General features: G+C 40.3%; 1 protein-coding gene across 1 annotated transcript in view; it reads right to left on the bottom strand.

The window, feature by feature from the left end:
* Positions 1-22,452, bottom strand: part of kmo (kynurenine 3-monooxygenase) — a 41,484-nt gene that overhangs the window by 3,852 nt on the left and 15,180 nt on the right. The window contains exons 4-14 of the mRNA XM_073050599.1: positions 21,528-21,617; positions 14,595-14,643; positions 14,417-14,504; positions 12,614-12,779; positions 12,429-12,500; positions 10,238-10,359; positions 8,147-8,294; positions 5,877-5,934; positions 4,692-4,774; positions 2,884-2,985; positions 2,732-2,791 (exon numbers count right to left, since the gene is read on the bottom strand). Coding sequence (XP_072906700.1) covers positions 2,732-2,791; positions 2,884-2,985; positions 4,692-4,774; positions 5,877-5,934; positions 8,147-8,294; positions 10,238-10,359; positions 12,429-12,500; positions 12,614-12,779; positions 14,417-14,504; positions 14,595-14,643; positions 21,528-21,617 — 1,038 coding nt within the window. The remainder of the gene's footprint in view (positions 1-2,731; positions 2,792-2,883; positions 2,986-4,691; positions 4,775-5,876; positions 5,935-8,146; positions 8,295-10,237; positions 10,360-12,428; positions 12,501-12,613; positions 12,780-14,416; positions 14,505-14,594; positions 14,644-21,527; positions 21,618-22,452) is intronic.

Genomic DNA, 22,452 nt, shown 5'->3' with positions numbered 1-22,452 from the left:
TAAAATTCTTTGTGTTATGACTCTGTTGCCATGTACAAACATGGGAGTTTACAAGTCTGATGGTTTGTAGAAAGCAGCTGTCCCATAGCCTGTTGGTCCTGCTTTAATACTGCAGTAGCATTTGCCAGACGGAAGCAGCTGAACCAGTTTATGGTTGGGGTGACTAGTGTCCTTGATGATATTCCAGCCCTTCTTTATGCACCTGCTGCTATATATGTCCTCAATGGAGGGAAGTTCACATCTACAGATGCGCTGAGCTGTCCGTATCGCTCTCTGCAGTGCCCAGAGACCGAGATTGGTGCAGTTCCCATACCAGGTAGTCATACAGCCAGTTAGGATTCTCTCAATGGTGCCCCTGTAAAAGGTCTTGAGGAATTTTGTCTGAGGTCTTAATAAGATCTGTCTTCACAACCGCTCCACTATCTGTTCTGGCACTCTGGTTTTCATCACCCTGCAACTCTAGTTTAAACCCCACCCTCCAACGTGCAGCACTTGCAAACCTTCCCACTTGCTGAGGACTCAAACTGAGATGTCCCAGGCTCTGACACCTCGGAGGCAACACACCATCTGGGAATCTCATTCTTGTTCACAGAACCTCCTTTCTGTTCTCCTAACTAATGAACCCCTTGTCCCCACTTCCCTTCTGAGTTGTGGAGCCACACTCAGTGCTAGAGGCCTGCCGCTGTTTCATCCCGCCAACAGTATACAATGTGATATACCTGTTGTTGATTGGAATAGCCACAGGGGCACTCTACACTGGCTGTTTAACCCCTTTCTCCTTCCTGAGTGTCACCCAGTTTCCTGTGTCTACCTCTCTGTGGCCTATCTATCACCTCCTCAGCCTCACAGACAATGTGAAGTTCATAGAGTTCCAGCTCCAACTCCTTAACATGGAGTGTTAGAAGCTGCAGCCAGATGCACTTCATGCAGGTGAAGTCCTCAGGGACACCAGAAGTCTCCCTGCCTTCCCAAGCATTCCACTATCCTGCCTGGCCTACCTACTGGTTTATTTTTGTCTTCTCTGACTGAAGCCTCTCCTCGCAGAAGCCTCAAAATCTGTCCACTCCACTTGCCCCTGCCTTACTTTAATTGGTTTTTGTCAATCAATCCTGAACGCTGATTGGGTGCTGCTCAAAGCGCCAAACTGCCCCAAGTTACTGCCTTTTCTACTCGATCGGCAAACTTGTGTGAAATACGTCTCCTCGGGCTTCCAATGTCCAATTGGGCACTGGAATTATATATGGCTATTGAAGTTTAGTTTCTGGAAAATGGTACCTGCAGTATATTTGTAGCTGGGGGTTGAGTAACGGTAACACCATTCAATATTAGCAGGTGATTGCTGATTTTGTCTCATTGGATAGTACTGACAGACATTTTTACGTTGTGACTGTCACTTGCCACCTATCAGCTCAGATCTGGATATTATCCAGGTCCTGCTAAGATATTGTGAATGATACTGAAGAAGATGAGATCACCAACAACCTGAAGACGTTTGGGCCTAGGCCACCAAACTGAGGAACGCCAGCAGAGATGTCCTATAGTGGAGATGATTGATGCACAAATCACCTCAACCATCATCTTTTGTACTAGGTATGTTTCCAACCAGCTGAGGGATCTTCCCCATGCATTCACATTGAATCTATTTTAGCCAGGACTCCTTGATGGCTAAATGCCATAAATTACTTTTTGACGTCAAGAGGAGCCATTCACACACGTCCTCCAGAATTCAGTTCTATTGCCAATATTTGGACAGGGGCTATAATGAGGTCCGCAGCCAAGAGACTTTAGCATAAGCCAAAGTGTGTTTAGTAAGTGTGTTGTTGCTAAGAGCTGCTTGATAACCCCTTCTGTTACTTTGCTGATGCTCAAGTCCCCATTGACCAATGTTTATCAATGCACTATTGAAAGCATCCTCTCTGGAAGCATTATGGCTTAGTACGGGAGCTGCACTGCATGTGACCGCAAGAAATTGCAGAGTCGCAGACATAAACCAGCTTCCCCTCCATAGATTGTCTACACTTACTGCCTCAGTAAAGCAGCCAGCATAATCAAAAACCAAACTCATCCCCTCTTGCTTTATGCAGTAGATACTATACCATGTACCACCAAGCTCAAGGACAGCTTCTATCCATTGTTGTAAGACTATTATAGTATGATAAGTTGGACTCATAAGCACACAATCTACATTATGATCTTGCACCTTGTTGTCTACCTGCACTGCACTTTCTCTGTAGATGTTGCACTTTGTTCTGCATTGTGTTCTTTTCTTTAACTGTGATCTACCTCAATGCATCGTGACTGATTTGATCGGTACGAACAGTATGGAAGAAAACCTTTTCACTGTACCTCGTTATGATAAACCAATACCACACAAATGGACTGGTAGTTGGCTGGGTTGGATTTGTCTTTCGCCGGGTAGTCAACAATCATAGTGGCAATTTTCCACTATCATGATGTCATTTGAAATGAAAGTAGCCTAAATATGTCTACCTGCCTTCAACCGATCTGAAACTGGTAGGTGAAGCACAGCATTTAGTGAAGTTCTATTCAGTACACTGTTGCTTTTGGAATCACCAACACAGTGACCATACACTCCTGCCTATGCATGAGGTTTGTACATAATTTTACCTGGAAAATGGAATCCTTACTTATTATTATATTATCTTCAGATTTTCAGAATGAATCAAAAGTTTTTTTAAAAATTAGGATATAAAATGTTAAAACTTGATACCTTGCGCTGCCACTGATTGCGTTTTATCACCTCATGGTAACGTATTCTGCTAAAAGTCACCTAAAATGAAAGAGCAATAAAAAGAATTGAAACTGACGTGATTGCTTCATCTTGTATAATATACAGAGTTTAGAAACTGAAACTTGTCTCACCATGGTGTATAATGGCACAATAGTGTTCGGCAAACAGAAGTGGAGGAAGTTATCCATGTATTTACGGAAAATAAACCACTTTGAGTTCACATGCTTACGCATCTGAAAGCAGACAGCAAAAGCAAAAATCATGTTACAATGTTAACCAAAAACTGAGTGAATAAGTGAAGCAAAAACATCTTCCACCCGAATGTAATGTTAGCTGAGCATCAGTTAGAAAGTGGTTTTGGAGATATTTAGTATTTCATTGCCATGTCCAAGGGGGTGGAGGGGGGGGGGGGGAGAAGAGTTCCTCCTGGTTTCACACTCTTCTCTGCAAGTCCTTCACAATTTCTAGGATTGTAAGTGGTTGTTTTGTGGCTGATGCACCATCAATAACTCTCCGAGACGTGAGGTGAGATAACGGCTTTTATTGACTGGAAGAAAGAACAAGCAGCAATTGACCACCATGCTACATCCTGGAGACTGAGAGGCAGGGCTCAGGCCCCAATCGCCTTTATACCGGGGTCTGTGGGAGGAGCCACGGTCAGTGGGAGGAGCCACAGGAGCAGTCAGCGGGGGGGGGGGGGTGGGGGGCGTGTCCAGACAGGTATATGTAGTTCACCACTGGCCCTTTCACAACCAGTGACCTGCAGAGTTTGTCCAGGTGGTGTCCTCAGCTCCCAGTCTCTGGTTAGTATCATCACATCTCCATACAACAAGAAAGGCCTTTCAGGTCAGAGCAAGTTCACTGAGCAATCCCATACCCCTTTTCATTTCCCCCAAGACCTTTCCTCACCATATTCCAGTAACTTCTACCACCCACACTTTACAGTGGCCAAGTCACTGGGAGAACATGCAAACTCCACCCAGTTAGCATTAGAGTTGTAGATTACACCCTGGTCACTGGAGCTCTACGGCATTAGCAGACATCCCAGCTCTCCCAGAAGTCCGGGAGTCTCCCGCATACTGATAGCGGCTCCCTGATGCCCACAACTTATATGCAATATCCCAGAAATAGATTTTTTTTGGGGGGGATGGGGGAGGGGGAAGGGGGGAGGAGAGATATTCCAAAAAACGTACTTCAACCCAAACTACACTAAAGTGTACCCCTGCTTAATAGGGGTCAAAAATAATGACAGTGTTGCTCACTACAGTGTTTGCAACAGTGACTTTTCTATTGCCCCGGTGGGTTAAAATGTAAAAGACATGTTGAGGTGAGTTTAACAGGTGTCATTCATTCATTAGCATAGCTAACATTATTTAAACTAGCTGGCTAGCTGCTAAGGAGCTCCTCTATTGCAGACATCCCACCTCTCCCAGGAGTCTCCCGCAAACTGATGGTGCTACGTCCCTGAAACGAGATTTTGCAGGGTGGGATGTCTGCATTAGGTCTACCAGCTGTGTCACTGAGATGGCTACAATGTTGCCTCCTTGATTTATTGAAGACTAAAGGCCTCATGCTAAAATATATTTCTTGGCCTCAAGGGTTTGTAGCTGAGACAAATCTGATACTGAATAAAATCCATTTTCTATCCATGCTCCCTTAGAAATACCAATATTATTCAGAAGCTACATTATCCCAGCCTCCACAGAGGAACTAACAGACCCTCATAAGCACAAACTAGAACTGTTGCTCTTGAACAGACCTTGCTTTAATCAACTACCATTCCAAACAATGAGTGAAATAAGGAACTTATTGCACAATGGTCTGCTCATGTGATCTGAAAATGCAAAGTTCAGAAAGCAAAAGAATCTAGACTCGGAATCTTGTCATCAAGTTATTACATGCTTATTACAAGTAGAATCCTTGAACCTGTGTCCCCTACCTCCACGTAGTTGTACATAGCCAGATCACTTATTGCATGGTCATCGGGTACACGCTGCCTTGAAAATTCAGGAAGACACTTAGCTGCAATACAGAAATAAACACATTTCAAAACAAGGTGATAGGTGAAGCCATGTGTATGGGAAGGGTTAAGGGCTGCAGGAGAAGGAATCTGATAGAAGATGAGAATGTACTGAAGGAGAAAGGGAAGTGGGGGGGGGGGGGAGATCTGGGGATAAGAAGATGAGCAGGTGAGAAGAGGCAAAAGGCCAGGGTGGGGAATAGAGGAAGAGTGGAGGGGAGGGAAATACAAAAGCCTGAAAACACCAGGCTCAAGTATAGCTTCTACCCCAGCATTATAAGACTATTGAATGGTTCCCTTGTACAACAAAATGGACTCTTGTTCTCATAATTTACCTCTATGTACTAGCAACACACACAAAATGCTGATGAAACACAGCAGGTCAGGCAGCATCTATAGGGAGAAGCGCTGTTGACGTTTTGGGCCGAGACCCTTCATCCTGACAGCACTTCCCCCTATAGATGCTGCCTGACCTGCTGTGTTCCACCAGCATTTTGTGTGTGTGTTGCTTGAATTTCCAGCATCTGCAGATTTCATCGTGTTTGCCTCTATGCACTGGGCCTTTTTCTGGAGCTGTTACATTTTATTCTGCATTTGGTTATTACTTTACCTTGTTCTACCTCAATGCACTATGTAATGATTTGAAATGCATGAACAGTACGCAAGCTTTTCACTTGGTACATGTGACAATAGTAAATGAATCCCAAGTGTTTGAAAATATACCATTAGGAATGTGTTAAGTTTGAATTCAGATGTTATTAAAACACAGGCATGCAGATTTGAATTAAAGTAGTAGTATCAACATTGTAATACTAATATTTCTAGTCTCACAGGTTACAGGTCGATATTTTAGGTATTTAAGTTTTGGAAAATTGCTCTCTCAAAGTTTTTCCAGCTGCTGATTCTAACAGACTGGAACCTCTGCTGTGCACTTAAATGGAAGTACACTCTTACCGAGTGAAATTCCAGGGTACATCACGTGAAACTATTGCAAGCTCGTCAGATGGGGAGCTGGCAATTCCTACAAAGTGTATACTAGTGATGTTATGGGAGAAAGATGATAATATTGCAACATTACAATCTCCACAAGATTTATAGACTTACACAGGTCATTGTTAAACTGGTCCATTAATTCATCAAAGACAATGCAGTCTTCAAAGCCCTTGAGGAAAAGGAAGAAAATAAAAGCAATTGAAACTTCAATAACAGAAGAGATTTCCCTCTTCACATGCTCATGAAAATGGATTAGCTCCAATGTATGTTGGAATCTTCTCATTCCACGTGCTTCAATACACCATTATTGGTGATTTCCTACATCAAATGGAGTGTCTAAAGGTGCTTGCACTCATAACTAAACAATGATTTTACTTTCTAGTTCAAACTAGTAACTGAAGATATCTTCAGAAAACTATATCTTTACTCACACCACTTGTACGCAGAACATCAGACTTTTATTAAATTATTCTCACAGACCTTTCTTATACAAAAGGGATCAACATCAATCTAACCTTCTCATGCCTAGATTTTCCCTTCAAACTGCCCATGTGATTAATCATTTCAGTTGCTTGGCATGAAAGATAAAAAGTCCTCCTAGTAGAGGTCAAAGAGTTAGAGTTTAAAACACCATGCTGTGCGTAGTGCCAGCCACAAAAAGAAAAATGGACTGATGTAGCAATCCAAATAATGGTCTCAGAAATCAGAAATACAATTTATTTTAAGAATTATTCAGGAGAGCCACTTATTTGGGACAGCTCTTAAACAACAAAAGCTAATTGAGAAAATCACCAGGATTCTTTTTATTTAGAACATTAGAAAATTGTTGACGAAACAGGCTGTTCGGCCCAACAAAGGTTGCCAAATTCCTATTCATATATGTGTTGAAATAACTATCGAGTTTAGCTTTGAAAATCCGTCAGGTACTACTCTCAACTACACAAGTAGGTAGCTTGTCCTGTGTAAAGAAATGCTAGTTTGAAATCTCCCCTTAACCAGGCTCCACCTATGGTCTTGTGTCCTTCATGATGGATTAATTTTGAAGTAACATCTGGCATCCACCTTGGTCATAGCCTCAAAGAGCCTGAACACTCCTCTCATTCAATGTCTACTTAGGCTAAAACAATTCATTTCTTTCAATCTTTCTTCATAGCTCATACCCTGCAGATCTGGAATTATTCTAGTCGCTCCACTCTGAATTCTTTAAGTCACTAAGCCACTTAATTAGGATAAAGACTGCCACCGAACAGTTTCTAACCTGTGTCAGTTGTGTGTACTTGTGTGGCTGTTAGACACTATACCATGCTTACAGCAAACAGTTTTTAAACAGCTTCAGTCGTGCGTGTCTGTGTTCAAAAAGCAGTACTTTATGTCACCAAGAGTTACGGAAAATAAGCAGCAAGACAATTCAGAACTGTTTTGCTCACTGCAGTTTCAAGCATTATTCAGGCTTGGAGATGCTAGAAATGGCTGAAAGTGAAAATGAAATGATTTCACTACTTCCGGTTAGGAACTATGAAGAATTTGAAAGTGTCGACAATTACCTTGAATGTTACAATGAAAGGGAAGATTTGGAGGCTGCAGTCATCAAAAGCATTGTATGAAGGCAGTCCATTATCTGCACTAGGTGTCTGCACTGATTTTGTTCATTTACAGTCTATCAAAAAACATGGCAGCATACACTGGATGAAATACACTTTTGATAACTATTGGGAACTAATAGAGTTATATAGTTCTTTAGCAGTAGCCCAATTTGTTCTGTGTTTTATTTAAATACTTAAATGTTACTCAGTTAGATTTTAGTTTGTCTTTTTTTAATACCTTTAACTATTCTTATCAAACTTTAGCTCATTGGGACAGCCGCTTTGGGCTAAAATGTACCAGTCCCGATGTGACCCAATAACAGAATCCACCACATTTCACTGCTATAAATAGAATCAAGTTTCATTGGTCACCTTAGGATAGAATTATCCCAAATGAAATAATGAAGCAATGTGCAGATAATTAGTGGAAGGTACAATATAATAAAAAATTAGGTTTCACCGAGAAGGACAGGTAATTTAAGGAGGCTGTTCAAGGTTGGTTATATTTTCCACATTCTGGGGCTTCTACAAGCTTCTTAAAATATGACAAACAAAATATGGCATTAAATTCAATCCGTAGCCTAACCAGTGTTTTCATTGAAAACTTAATTGATCATACCTGAAGCTGCATGTAGTGAAAAGTTTGATAAAATACTTAAGTTTACAAAACTTCTCATATCATCAAAATCTTGAGAAGTAATTGAAAGAATTTAAGAAGGGCAGATGAATATTCAGATTTTAACCCAGTTGCAGTCTACATAATGGATGAACAGAAGGCTTTGGATACTCAGCACTTACAGCATTCATGCCTTGCCCATAAAAAGGAACTACTGCGTGAGCTGCATCTCCCATTAGCACACACTTGGTCCCAATGTGATAGGAGGAACACTTCACGGAGATCATTGCTTGGGCTGGCAAACGAAAGTAATCCCACTTCAGTGCCTCACTGCAAAACAATGTCATATTTGTCATCCACAACTCTTCACAATAGTGAACATTAAAGTCAGGCAAATACATAACTATTCTTGGATTCACCTGCTTTCCTTTGCTCCCCTCTACCATCTCATCCCTCAGCTGGTTCCCTCTCTCTATAAAGTAATTAAATTGTATCCATGTGTTTGCTTTACTTCAATGAAACAAGATTTATTCATTTGACAACTGCATATTATAATAACAGAATCCCCGATAACTTAGCACCCAACCCAAATTTTAAGGGTGCCTAGTGGAGCCAACGTGGCAATGAGTCTGCTGACCACAGCAAAATAATTCACCTGAGGGAAGCCACTAAAACAACCTCTTGCTCAACGTCAGCAAAATAAAACAGCTGGTTTTTGACTCAGGCAGGGGAGGAAGGCAAACATGCATCAGTAGCCATTGGTGAAATCAGTGGTGGATTACTGGATGTTAATGTCAGATGACCTGTCTTGGGCCCAGTGCATAGATACAATCATAAAGGAAAGTGCACCGTCATCTTTAGTTTCTTAGGATATTAAGAGGTTTGGCAGATCATCGAACACTTCAACAAACTTCTACAGGTATCCTGACTGAAAGTATTCTGTGTCATGGTCTGGTACTGCAGTTTGATTACAGAGGAACACAAGAAGCTGCAGCCAGTTGCAGACTTGTCTAATACATCATGGTCAAATCCCTCCCCGTCATTGGTAGACTCTACAGGAAGCAATGCCTCACGGTGGCAATATCCTCTCCATCCAGGCTGTGCCATCTTTTTGTAGATATCTTCAGGCAGGAGGCAAGAGCCTGAGGTCCCAAACCACCAGGTTCAAAACTAGATACATCATCCAACCATTGTCTATACTAAAATGTATATTTTAGTGTTTTGCAAAAATAGTGTATAATTTGATGTTTAAATTATGTTTTATTGTGAATGTTGCTTGACTTGTATGCCTGTGATGCTGCTACAAGTTTGTCATTGCACCTATGCACACATGTACTTGTGCGTATGACAATGAACTCGACTTTGAGGTGTGAAAATACCTGAAAGTTGCAAATGATTTTAAAATATTTGCCATTTTGTTGAGAGCAAATTGATGGAAAAAATTTAGTAGAATATATTGAAAAAGTTTGAATCATTCACATCTCTCACATACGCTTCCTAGAGGGGCTACCATGTTTTTGAACTCATAATTCAGCCTCGCTCAGTTATATTCAGTTTAGTATTCCTTTTTACACTATTTTAGATTACACTACAATCTTTGCACCATTCTGTTCTTAGGTGCTGGTGTCTATATTTATTGTTGTAGTAATAATTACCATGTATACTGTTTACTCTGTGACCTTCATGTACACAAGGAACTTCATTGCACCCTGGATATATATGACTTTTTAAAAAATGTGAATTCTGGATAAGGAAGAGTTCAATTAACCAAGAACTGAGGGCATACCACCCCAGGTTTCTCTTACACATCAATGATTGCCAAGGTGTCTAGAATGGGAATTCCATACACAACTTTTGTTCCTATCATTTTTATGAAGCATTTTAGAAATGTCAGATCTCCCCCTTAGCCTCTAAAGATCCAGAGAAAACAATCCAAGTTTTTCCAACCTCCCTTATAGCTCATACCCTCTAATCCAGGCAGCATCCTGGTAAATCTCTTCCACACCCTTTCCAAAGCCTCTACGTCCTTGTGCTACAAGGTGTAACAGTGGAGGCAGATTCATCCGTAGCATTCAATCAGGAGCCAGATAAGAATCTGAACTGAAAGCATTTGCAGGCATGTTGGACAACATTATTGCTCTCACAAAGGGATGGTTCAATCTTAACAGGCCAAATAACTTCCTTCTGTGTTGGAACCATTCTGTGGTCCCATGCTAACCGAGGGGGTGGGGTAAGAAATTGATAAGCAATTATCTTGATTAAAAAGTCCTTACACTCCTATCAGAGGTATGGAATCTGGAAAGTATTTCTTGAAAAACTGAAGCACTTCATCTCCTGTCGTGAGCTTCTCAAATTCTTCAAAAGGCATGAAGAGAGTGCATGTAAATGACTTGTCCTGTCCAGGCAACAAAGAAAATGATATTGCAATTTAAAAATACATTGCACATTAGGATAAAACTATGAATACATGTTTCTAATACCTCTCAAGCTAGATGCAAGAGAATACAGAACTTTATATCCAATTCTCCTTTCTTTGATGGTGATGTGTCTGACCTCTCTATCCAAGCTTATAAATCTTACCATACAGATGGTGCAACCAATAAAACATCTTGGAGACTACTGTAGGATTAAATTCAAAAGTTCAGTTGCCTGTAGTTACCACCTCCAATAATCACTGAAGATGGTGCCACTTCACCATTATTAGCTTATCATTTTCTGATGAGTTATGAAATTGTAACTTTCTGCCTCCAAATATGATACACTGACTTTTGCATTCACTTTATTCATGGTCAAGAAAACCATTGCTGAAATTAACACAAAATTAAAACTTTAATACTTGCTTCGTAATATAACTTAAGATCATATTCCAACAGAAGATCCTTTCAAGTGAAGCAAAAGAATTTAAACAAATATCTACTACAGAGAACAGGCACACACAAAAAAAAACTAAACTAAGGTTAATGTGCACATCAGCTACATTTGTGAAAGACCCAATCTGCAAAGGACACGTGAGACTGCAATTGTGCAGACAGCTCAGCGCATCTGTGGATGTGAACTTTCTACTTTCCAGGACATTTACAAAGACAGGTGTGTAAAAAGGGCCCAAAGGATTACTGGGGACCAGAGTCACCCCAGCCACAAACTGTTCCAGCTGCTACCATCCGGGAAATGGTACCACCAGGATCAATAGGCTCCGGGACAGCTTCTTCCACCAGGTCGTCAGACTAATTAATTCATGCTGACACAATCATATTTCTAAGCCATATTGAATGTTCTATTGTATATCTTATGTACATACTATTTATTACAAATTACTATAAGTGGCACATTCAGAGGAGACATAACGTAGAGATTTTTACTCTTCTTGTATGTGAAGGATGCAAGATATAAAGTCAATTCAATTATTATAAAAGCAAGTCCTAATGCCTGTTACAGGTGAAAAATGAGATCTACCTTTTCCTTCATTAATAAATGGAATTAAACTTCAGGTGTGGACAACAGCCTATATCAGAGTGAGATCTTCTATCATGCACATCTAGTGCACACCTTGAATATATTCTAGCTGCCAGGCTAGGAATAATTCATTACAATGACAGGAACTATACAGAAAATCATGGTCATCTGACATAAACACAGAAAAACAGGAGGAACTTGGGGTAGAACAGGAACTCTTTGAATTCTATCTTCCAAGTTCTTAATCCATTTGAGTCATGATGCAACAGGCTTAAACGAGGTTTAAAAAAATAGAACATACACCCAATGCAATTGCCTGCAATCACAGACAGAAAGAAATCCCAAATATTTGGAAGATCCTCCAAAATATGACTGTAAATTTAGTGCATTAAAGCAGAATCCTGGTCTATATGGTATAAATTGATATTCTTCAACCTTACTTCTTGGGTTGTCAAAGTTACGTGATACATTTAGAGAATTTCAAGGCACACAGTCAAAAGAAATCTGGTTTAACACCAATAGCAAGAAATACATCTTTATTCCATTTATTTTTATGATATGGAGCTTCATTGGTCCATTTTAGAAAGTAATTAATGATGAATCACTTGAAAATCAGAATGGATAAGGAAGACAAATTTTCCCCTCAGCTGTGAGCTGGATGGGTATTTACAACAATTGAAATGTTTGTTCACAGTGAACATTAGATTTTCTTTTCTAAGTCAGTTTTATTTAACTTCTTGTATTGAAATTCTCCCAGTGTTAAGGTGGATCTCAAACACATCTCTAGTTTAATAATCTGGTTATTACACCTTTATGCAAAAGAGTGATCATTTTATTCCAGCTACTCTGTGAGACTGACAGAAGTCCAACACAACTTCAGAGCCCCAAACACAACTTCAGACCCCCAAAGAGACCCTGTCTGAGCTCAAATCCTCCAAAATTCAAGCAGGACCTAGCCAAGAAAGACTATGATCCAGCAGAACATTTGTTAAAAGGGCACGTAATACTCACCAAGTTAGGCAAAGCAATCATCATGAAGGTGTTTCTGGGCCATATATGAAGAAAATTGGGTTCCATTGCAAACTAGAACAAAAAAACACTCCAATTTTTGATGTTAACATTTTCAGACAGTGACAAAAATAAGTAAGAAGAAACATCTAAAAAAACAAAATAAATGTATTAAGACTAATCCTTACATCATCATTTTTAGGAGGCATTGTAAGCTCCTTGTAACCATGAGGGATGTAAACATGGCTGTAATCAAATCTGGGTTGCCGCATGAACTGTTTCCTTACAGTTGAAAAAGCTCCATCACATCCAACAACAAGATCATGTGAAACTTCAAAGGTGGAGCTATCCGGTCTGGCATGAACACAAAATGAATCATTTTCTGTAGGTTAAGTAAGTCTGGACAATATCAATTCTAAACGTTCCTCAACTTCCAATGTAAAATCATCCTAAATAACAAAGAATAAGTTCGAGCTACCACTGTGTAAAGAATGAGAAGGTAAATTAACAAATTAATGAGGAATGGCTAACACTAACATGGTCTCTTCTGATCTTCACTTCATTTGTCAGTGTAGAGATAGCAAGAGTGTAAACCATATGAATCATTCCAAACTACGAGCAAATAAAATGATTAATTACAGCTGCAAAATCACCATTTTAAAAGGCATATAACATACAATTACAAGAACTAAAATAAACTCATAGGTAGTGTGTGAAAGGATTTTGAAGTCCTTATTTTTAAAACTAACACAAATAGGCAAAGTCATTTTCTGTTGTGTGCTGTATTTAACTGACAACAGGTGGAAGCTACCACTAATGAACACGGGAAGCATTTCAGCTACTGCAATACATAACATTCAGATGAAGGCATAAGAATCCATTAGTAATGTTAGTCAGCACCAGTCCACCCTGTCATGTATGGAGGTTCCCACCAGAGCAGGTTACTACTAATTTAAGCTGCAATTACAGGTTGTGACGAGTGCTCTTACATTGATCCACGTTATCTGAATGCCCAGTATTTTGGTCAAAATTGCTCTATTCCTGCAGCCGATGGTCATAATTTCAAACAGTCAGCACCTCATCTCAGACTGGAAAAGCTACAAAAGGTGCAACAAGGGCTGCTATTTGGTTATTTTTGTCTGACAATGAAAGTTGAAATCAACCTTTTTATATCAAACTAGGTATAGTAAAATATTATAACTATAAAAACATGGAAGATGGTCAGAGAAAATTATGGCTCTGAAGAACCACTAGCAAGGTGTGATCAAAATCTATCAATGATCTTACATTGCAAGAAGGTAATCAGAAACAATTTCAAAGCTATCCAAAACATTCTCCAAGCTCCATCCATAGCTAACCTCTGCATGAGCTCACAGCAATCTTCATATTAATCTTCCCTGCACCATTCCAAAATGTTACTTAAAGTTCTCCAATGAATAGCAATACAGGGCATCAAGACCACATGTGCCATCATTATAAGATTATAAGTAGGTGGAAACTGAATAGCAGAAAAGTGTGCAGAGGAGAGCAGAAATCATTTTGTAAAGAGACTGTCAGAAATGGCTTACAGTGCAATTTGATGGCTGCAGGCACGTACTCCAATTTAAGGATACACATCTACAAAGTAGAGTTTGTAGCATTGATGGTGCAATTACAGACTGACATTTGCTTACGTGCACATAGACATGTTTATACACAATACCCCATTACTAAACGTGCATCTCAAACCCATCCTCACCAGCAACTGCTTTGTTGGAATTCCTGAGGCAAAAAAAGCAATTACTTAGATTGAGCCAAACTGAAGCACAGAACAAGGAAAAGCTTTTATTTCCCATATTTTATAAGTCCCTCACTTCCCTTGTCAACACTGAATTCAGTTCTGTGCTCAGTGGTGCTGCAATCTATTTATCTGTCTTATCTCACACTGAAGAGTAAACAGGACAGGAATTTGAGTTTTTTCATAATGCACATGAACTGCAAAGAAAAGTTACCTGATAAATGTCATCAACCCCTTTTCCACACTGTAGTGTTGCAACTTCTCTTCAAAGTTTAACTTAACATTTGGGTACTGGCTAGCAGCTGAAAGTACAAACATATTAAGCGCACTTCAGCAGGACACCAAAAATGGAACAAAGCAATTTTGGAAGAAATCTGGAAGCACTAACTCACCAAATAATAGCTCCCGGTTTAAGTCTGCTCTGTTCACTGAAAGGATATACTGAAAATAAAGGGTCAGATTTAAATTTAACACTCACGTATAGCAGCAGCACAAATGTGGTTGCTGAAGAAATTCACTTCTGTGGTTAGCAAGGTTACTATTGAGAATAACTGTCAGGTCATATTAAAAATGTTGTTTTGCTCTTTGCCATGGATTACCAGAAGACCGAATGGGGTGAGAAGAATTGCACGGTGGAGGAGGAGGGTGGTGGGGGGGGGGGATGGGGAAATGGCTGCATCACTATTTTCTGAAACATGTCATCTGCACACATCAATAAATGCAGGTTGTAAAAAAAGTTAACTGTGTGTTTGTTTACTTTTCTTGCAACCGCCTCGCTCAAATTCCACATCAGCAAAATGTGGCAGTGTGGTAGCATAGTGGTTAACCTAATGCTATTACAGCATCAGCAACTCTTTCCCTGTCTGCAAGGAGTTTGTACAATCTCCTTGAGTCTGCACAGGTTTAATCCACGTGCTCCGGATTCCTCCCACGTTGCAAAGATGTGTGGGTTTGTAGATTAATTGGTCACATGGGTGTAATTGGGCAGTAGAGGCATGTTCAGCCTGAAGGGTATCTTACTCTCCAAGTAAAAATAAATCACTATGCTTGTCAAATTGCTAGGTAGTGACTTGCCAGATCTGCAATCTGTAACCCAAATAGCTATTTTGCAGGAATCACTGGTACTCGGTAAAGTGAGCCAAATGATTTTACATTTGGTAGAATCAATACTCCATCATGTTCTCAGTGTATTGCTTCTACACCCCAACATTAGACCCTGCCTACCAGACACAGAACTAATGGGATTCAATTATGAGTGTCCTATAGGGATCAGGTGCATATATTGATGAAAATATTTAAGTTTGGACAATGTCACTAAGGTCTGGATGGCAACTTTATTCAACTTAGTTTTGCCAGTATGTTTTAGATTGCCGTACCTAATCCATGGTATGGAGTTCGTTAGAGAGCCACCTTTTAATCAGGATGGCAATTGAGATTTTAAAGGCAAAGTTTCACAGCAATTTATGAAAAAGAGCTTTGACCAGTAACCAATCGACATTTGGGATTGATTAGCAAAAGCAAATTTAAGAAAGGCAAGTGCATCATTTGAGTGGACAGAGGCAGAGTGGTCAGCTTGAAGCTTCAGTTCTTTGAGGTTTCAGCAAAGAGAGGCTTCAGGCAGGGAAAGCAAAAGAAAAGCTATCAGTGAAGTTTTTTTTTCCTTTCCTTTTTATTTGCTCAGCAATGACAATAGAGATGTCAGGCAGGATACTGCAATGTTCCTCTTTCAGGATGGGAAGGCAAGGAGACATTCAGTGTCTATGATGACTTCAAAGGTGAGAAGTGCATCCAGATGCAGCTTCTAACAAACAGCGTTAAGGAGTTGGAGCTGGAACTGGATGAACTCCGGATCATTCGGGAGGCTGAGAGGGTGATAGATAGGACATACAGAGTGGTAGTTACACCCAAGGTGCAGGACATAGGAAACTGGGTGACCGTCAGGAAGTGGAAAGGGATTTAGGAGCCAGTGCAGGGTACCCCTGTGGCCAACCCCCTCAACAATACTGTGGATACTGTCGGGGGAGATGATCTAATAGAGGTGAGGTCTCTGACACTGAGTTTACCCGTGACTCAGAGGGGAAAAGGGAGAAGAAACACACTGTGGTGATAGGAGATTAGTTAGTTGGGGAAAAGACAGGAGGTTCTGTGGGCAAGAATGAGATTCATGGATGCTACGTTGCCTCCTGGTTGCCAGAGTCTGGGATATCTCGGATTCAGTCCTCAGCATTCTTAAGAGGGAGGGTGAACAGCCAGAAGTCGTAGTCCATGTTGGTACCAATGACATGGGTAGGATGAGTGATGAGGTTCTGCAAAGAGACTTCCGAGACTTAGGTACTAAGTTAAAAGGCAGAACCTTCAGGTTTATGATCTCAGGATTGCTACCTGTGCCACATTCTAGTGAGGCCAGTGCTAGGAAGATTATACAGTTTAATACGTGGTTAAGGAGTTGGTGTTGGAGGGAAAGCATATGATTTTTGGATTATTGGGCTCTCTCCCAGGGACGATGTAATCTGTACAGAAGGGACTGTTTGCGCCTGAATGGGAAGAGGACTAATATCCTACTGGGAAGGTTTGTCAGTCCTGCACAGTGGGATTTAAACTAAAGTTGCAGGGGAATGGGAACCAGAATGCCAGAACAGTTAGTGGAAAAGTTGTGGAGACAGATGTTGGCAAGACCTCACAGTTAGGAATCTAAAGGTGTGACTAATGTCCTAAGCGGCATATACTTCAGTGCAAGAGGGATCGTAGGAAAGGTGGACAATAGTGCAGAAGATGAGGAAACTGGTTTACAAACAGAGGCAAGGTGTAGGGAAGAGAGACTGTAGATAGGGCAAAATTGCAGTCAACAGGATGAGTTATAACGTAAAAGGCAGACAAAAATCAAAAGAAAGTGAATAAGCAAAGTGTTATATTTGAATGTGCACAGTGTACGGAATAAGGTAGTTGAAACTGTAGCACAGCTTCAGATGTGATATAGGCATCAGTGAATTCTGGCTGTAAGAAGATTATAGCTGGAAGCTTAATATCCAAGGATACACAACATAAGAAAGACAGGCAGGAAGGCAGAGGGGCTGACGTTGCTCCGTTGGTAAAAAAAACATTAGAAAGAGGGTCAGAAGATGTTGAATCTTTGTGGATAGAGCTAAGGAACTGCAAGGGGGAAAATCCCTGATGGGAGTTGTATACAGACCCCCAAACAGTAGTAAAGATGTGATCTACAAATTAGAATGGGAGACAGAAAATCCATGCCAAAAGGGCAAAGTTACAATAGTCATGGGGGATTTCAATATGCAGGTAGATTGGGAAAATCAGGTTGGTGCCGATTTCAGGAGGAAGAATTTCTAGAGTGCAACACGATAGCTTTTTAAAGCAGTGCATGATTAGCCCACTGGAGGATAATCTACTCTGGATTAGTTGTTATGCAATGAACCAGAATTAAAGAATTTAAGGTAAAAGAACCCTTAAGGGAAGTGATCATAATATGTTCGAATTCATCCTGAAATTTGAGAAAGAGGAGCTAAAGCTAGATGTATTAGTATTATGGTGGAGTAAAGGGAATTACAGAGGCATGAGAAAGGAGTTGGCCAGAATTAATTGGAAAAGAACACTGGCAGAGATGACGGCAGAGCAGCAATGGCTGGAATTTCTAGAAGCAATTCAGAAGGCACAGGTTATATGCATCCTAAAGAAGTATTCTAACGGAAAGATGAACAGAGGTTAACAACAGAAGTCAAAGCCAGCATTAAAGCCAAAGAGAGGGCATATAATCAAGCAAAAATTGCAGGGAAGTTAGAGGATTGGGAAGTTTTAAAAACCAACCGAAGGCAACTAAAAAGTCATTAAGAAGGTCAAGATGGAATACGAAAGTAAGCTAGCCAATAATATTGAAAAGGATACCAAAAGTTTCTCCAGATACATTAAATGTAAAAGAGAAGTGAGAGTAAATATCGGACCACTGGAAAACAATGCTGGAGAAGTAGTACTGGGAACAAGAAAATGACAAACAAACTAACTAAGTATTTTGTATCAGTCTTTACCGTGGAAGACACTAGTAGCATGGTGGAAGTTGCAAATGCCAGGGGTCATGAAGTGTGTGAAGTTACTATTACAACAGAGAATGTTCTTGGGAAACTGAAAGATCTGAAGGTGAGGAAGTCACCTGGACATGACAGACTACACCCCAGGGTTATGAAAGAGGTGGCTGAAAAGATTGTGGAGGCATTAGTAATGATCTTCCAAGAATCACTAGTTTCTGGAATGATTCTGAAAGACTGGAACATTGCAAATGTCACTACAGACTTCAAGAAGGGAGAGAGGCAGAAGAAAGGAAACTACAGGTCCGTTAGTCTGAACTCAAAGATATTGGAGTTGATTATCAAGGATGCAGTCTCAGGGTATTTGGGGACAAATGATAAAATAGGCCATAGTCAGCATGGTTCCCTCAAGGGAAAATCAACCTGACAAACCTGTTGGAATTCTTTGCAGAAATAACAAGCAGGATAGACAAAAGAGAATCAGTTGATGTTGTGTACTTGGATTTCCTGAAGGATTTTTTTGCAAGGTGCCACAGATGAGGTTTCCTAATAGGTTTCGACCCCATGGTATTACAGGAAATATTCTAGCATGGATAAAGCAGTGGCTGATTTGCAGAAGGCAAAGAAAGGGAATAAAGGGAGTCTTTTCTGACTGGCTGCCAGTGACTAGTGGTGTTCCACAGGGGTCTGTGTTCAGTCTGATTCTTTTTATGTTAAATGTTAATGATTTGGATAATGAAATTTATGGGTTTATTGCAGAGAGTTAGCAGACAATATGAATATAGGTGAAGAGTTAGGTACCTTTGAGGAAGTAGAGAGGCTATTGAAGGACTTAGGCAGGTTAGGAGAATAGGCAAAGAAATTGCAGATGGTATACAGTAGTGTATAATCATGTACCTTGGTAGAAGAAATGAAAAAGTTAACCATTTTCAAATGGAGAAAAAATACACAGCACTGAGGTGCAAAAGGACTTGGAAGGCCTTGTGCAGGATTCCCTAAAGGTTAATTTGCAGGTAGAGTCTGTGGTAAGAAAGGCAAATGTGATGTGAGTATTAATTTCAAAAGGAATAGAATATAAAAGCAAAAATGTAATTTTGAGACTTTGGTGAGGCCTCACGTTGAGTACTGAGAGCAGCTTTGGGCCCCTTATCTTAGAAAGGCTGTGCTTAAACCGGAGAGCATTCAAAGGAGGTTTAAGAAAGTGATTCCGGGATTGATTGGCTTGACATATGAAGAATGTTTGATGGCTCTGGGAGTATATTCACTAGAATTTAAAAGAATGAAGGCTGCCCTCATTGAAACCTATCGAATGGTGAAAGATCTTGATAGAGTAGATGTGGAGAGGATGTTCACTATGCTGGGAGAGTCTAAGACCAGAGGACTCAACCTCAGAATAGAAGGGTGTCCTTTTAGAATGGAGATGAGAAGGAATTTCCTTAGTCACAGAGTGGTGAATTCTTTGCCACAAGCCACTGTAGAGGCCTAGTCTTTATGCATATTAGGCAGAGGTTGATAGATTCTTGGCTGGTCAGGGCATGAAGGGATACGGGGTGAAGGTAGGAGATTGGGGCTGAGAGGAAAATTGGATCAGCCGTGATGAAAAGGGGAACAGACTCTATAGGCCAAATGGCCTAATCCTCTCCTATATCTTATGGTATCAACACTGAAGATCAGGTTGGGCTGGGAGAATATTACAAACAGAAAGACTGTGCTTAGGTTTGGTTGGGTTGTAATTTTATACCTTGGTAGACCTCTGTCAATTCATTTCCCCATCTTTTCTGCACATGCAGTTCGAACCACTGAGGGGTCAAACAAAAAATAACTCCACCTAGAACAGAAATTTTAAATTTCTAAGTGTGTGCAAGTTCCCAACTCACTGCTACCCTTTCATGACAAATGACGAGGATCTGTTACTCATTTCTAAACCTGGTGCCAAAACCATCAGGCTCTTGAACAATGGGGTTAACCACACTTACTCACCCATCCATCGAAATGTTCCCACAACCAATGATCTCACTTTATTGTTGTTGTTGAGTGCTGGCGACTCATCCTAAAGTCACGGCGACCCTATGGATAGTGTAATTGTCCATAAGGATTCCATGGCAAGATACAGAAGTAGGTTGCCAGGCCATTCTTCCACACAGATGCTGCTGCTGGCCAGGTTGGGATTCGAACTCAGGACTATGCACCTCAAAGTTCAGTGCTGATGCTACTACATTACCAGCCGGTCCAATCTCTCTTGAAGGACTCTTTATCTTGTTATTTATTACTATTTATTTATATTTGCATTTGCACAGTTTGTTGTCTTTTGCTCTATGGTTGATCTTTCATTGATCTTGTTGTAGTTACTATTTGCTGAATATGCCCTCAGGGTTGTATATGGTGACATACATGTATGTTGATAATAAAACTTACTTTGAACTTTGTAAATAGAGATGTGGGTGAAGGAGCTGGGTGTCTGAGAAATTCCCACGTGGCCTTGGATCAGAAGCTCATTTTCCAGTTTTTCATGGGTCACCTGAATAATTCACAATTTGTATCAGCTTCTTCCTGATTCTCTTCTGCCTGATACTTTGAATGTGAACGGACATCTGTTTAAGAGATGGTTTGTCAAGCCACTGCATAATCATAGCATCCTGCATCAGGACATAGTATCCCAATACAATGAAAGCAGAGTCAATGGCTGAACCTGGGGTTTCAATATCATTGCAAAAATCAAACTACTGCAGATGTTGAAAATATGAAATAATACAGAAAATCCTCGAACCTTCAGCAATCCCTGTCCTATTTCTAGATCATTGTTCTGCTATCACTTTTGATGTACGATTGACAACTGCAATTACCACTGCAGACATGGTCAGTGATCAGTTTAAATCGAGGAGTTCCCAACCTATTTTTATGCCATGGACACCAGGTTGGGAACTCTTGGCTTAGATAAGACTCTATGAATTGTTGGTGCTCAGAAAGCATCTGCCTTCGAAGGTGCCACCAAGCCAAGACCCCAGCAACTTAAGGTGGTCAGTAGTTGTCCGTCCAGAGTTTCTGCCATTTACTTCTCACTAACCGTTTTGTATTCCACCATGGTTTCTGCTCTAAAGTTAATTTTTCCCTGGAATGAATCTCCTTCATGTAGTATTTGGTACAAGTAATTATATTGGGTCATCCGTCTGCTCTTAGAAAGATCACATTGGTTTTTCCTCAGCTGCGTACATTAAAAAAACACAAAAGCATTCAAGAACCTCCCCGCAATATTGCTAGCATTAAAACAGATTTCCAAGACACATGATTCACCTGGCCTTTTTTTCCATAAGGAAGCGAGGATTTCTTGCCCGAAAGAGAATGGATCATCCTGGCATTCATGGGAATACCCTTGTAAATGACCTTAGAGGAAGTACATTTGAAGAATTTAAGACATGTGAGATTTGCAACACAAAAAACAAAACAAAAGATTTTATTAATAATACAAAAAAAGCCAGAAATATTCAGCAGCATCTCTGGCAAGAGAAAGTGAGATAATGGTAACACTGGTGAAACTGACCAGTAAAACTGACATTCCCTGATTGTGGTCTATATGTTGTTAAATGTATCAATTTAAGATGACTGCACAAGAATCTCAAGGTCACTAGTGGATACACGACCAAACTAATATCAAAAAGGTATTTATGATGGCTGGATCAAGCTACTCAGCAGTCTGCTAACCCAGTTTATTCACACAGTACAATGCAGCAAGTCAGGAATCAGCTACAGGTCAGATGCTGGCAGAGCTGCATTTCTGAACAGACTTCAGGGACTGAGCACAAACATACTGAGCTGTTACATGACAGCGGGCTTGGGGGTGTGTGCTAGGAAATGAATGAGGGGTACAGGATGCACTTTGTATCTGGCCCCTCAGCTTTATACCAGTGGGGAATGCACCACAGCCCCATTCATTTGGCTGGAATTGCTAATGCAGATTGAGAAATACAAACAAGTGAGTTTTTTGGAAAAAAACAATATTCAATTTAAATGACTTTTTTTAAAGTATTAAAAGTTTTAATTTTAAACTATTTACATTTAATTATTTAAAACTTCTGGAGATGTTCTAACAATTAGGGTTGGAGAGCAAACAAAGAACACTGCTCTGATGAAGGGTCTTAATTGAACAAACCTCAGCCAGAAACATCGACAGTTTATTCCTCTCCATAGATGTTGCCTGGCCTGCTGAATTCCTCCAGCA

This window comes from Hemitrygon akajei, chromosome 7, assembly GCF_048418815.1.
Source record: "Hemitrygon akajei chromosome 7, sHemAka1.3, whole genome shotgun sequence".
Taxonomy (NCBI): domain Eukaryota; kingdom Metazoa; phylum Chordata; class Chondrichthyes; order Myliobatiformes; family Dasyatidae; genus Hemitrygon; species Hemitrygon akajei.
The sequence above is the reverse complement of the archived record's forward strand: the minus strand, read 5'-3'. Positions and strand labels throughout refer to the sequence as shown.